Source organism: Nannobrachium achirus, assembly GCF_963921795.1.
Source record: "Nannobrachium achirus genome assembly, chromosome: 4".
Lineage (NCBI taxonomy): Eukaryota > Metazoa > Chordata > Actinopteri > Myctophiformes > Myctophidae > Nannobrachium > Nannobrachium achirus.
The window spans coordinates 26,013,307-26,014,532 of record NC_137813.1 but is presented as its reverse complement, the minus strand read 5'-3'; the positions used below and the strand labels follow the sequence as shown (position 1 = coordinate 26,014,532).

The window sequence follows — 1,226 nt, the reverse complement described above, 5'->3', positions numbered from 1 at the left end:
GTTGCCCCAGACCCCCGCCACCCCCCGGCCCCATGTCACCTACTCCCCTGTGGTCCGTAAGGCCATGCCCACGCCGCCCGGAGGGCCGCAGGGCCGCGGCCCAGCCTCGGCTCTGCAGTGCCACTTTTCCCCAGAGCCGCCCCAGGGCCAGGGGCCGCCCCCCCAAGGGCCACCGCAGCCCCACCACGGCTCGCCCCACCAGGGCCGCCACCCGCCACCTCGCTGGGGGGACACTGGAGGAGGAGGAGGCTCCGTGGAGGGCAACGAACACTTCTACAACCAGGACTACCAGGACTTTGACCCGCGCCATGAGCCGCCTGCCTACGAGCAGAGTCTCATGCAAGGCGGCAACCCCCACACCCACCCTCACGCCCACGCCCTGGCCAACCACCCTCTGCCGCCTCCGCCGCAGACCCACAGCGCCCACCCCCTGCCTCCCCCACAGCCACACCCTGTAAACAACCCCCACAGCCATGCTCACCCCCATCCCAGCCGCTCCTCACCCAGGACTGTTGGCCACGCACCCCCTCCAACCACCGCCCTGACCGGCCAGGGGCAGGGGCAGGGCCAGAACCAGGGCCAGGGGCAGGGGCAGGGCCAGGGGCAGGGCCAGAGCCAGAGCCAGGGCCAGGGCCAGGGCCAGGGCCAGGGGCAGCCGGCCACTCAGCGCCGCCTCCCAAACGGCTACCGCTCCTCCTCGCCCTCCACCCAGCTTCACGGACCCCCCCACACCGGGCCTCACAAGGTGCCTCCGCCGGGGGCCCACCCCAGGGGGCCCCGCAAGGGACTGCATGAACCCTACAGTGAGACGGAGGATGACGACTGGTGCTAGCCTCTGGGGACAAGGGAGGGAGGATCGGACGGACATTGGGGATGAAGAGCAGAGATGCCTACCGTCAGGACAAGGGACGCTGTATGGCATGCTACTTCCTTTTTCTTTCTGTTCCTCTTCCTTTCCTCTCCTGCTCCATGTTTCCCAGGGGATGGCGGGCCGTGCCGGACATAAAGGAGGGCTGTGGGGATGGAGCGGTAATGGTAATAATGGCCAGACCCACCTATGACCCTCCCGTTGCGTAACACACTGTTTTACAGGACGCAAGGGAAGCCAAACCTCAGAACTCCTCAATTTTCTGCAGTGTTTTCTGAACAGAGGCACGAGGGACGTTGACTCTCTATGTGTCATACATCATGCCTTTGACAACAAGCTAACAGCCACTTACCAAGAT

The 1,226-nt window shown here is 66.0% G+C and overlaps 1 protein-coding gene across 1 annotated transcript in view; it reads left to right on the top strand.

Annotated features, from left to right (window-relative positions):
- Positions 1 to 832, top strand: part of LOC308282793 (voltage-dependent P/Q-type calcium channel subunit alpha-1A-like) — a gene marked incomplete at both ends in the record, with an annotated part of 187,656 nt that extends 186,824 nt beyond the window's left edge. The window contains one exon of the mRNA XM_080723180.1: positions 1 to 832. This exon is cut by the window's left edge and continues 74 nt beyond it. Within this exon, the coding sequence (XP_080579306.1) occupies positions 1 to 832 (832 nt within the window).
- Positions 833 to 1,226: the final 394 nt, after the last annotated feature.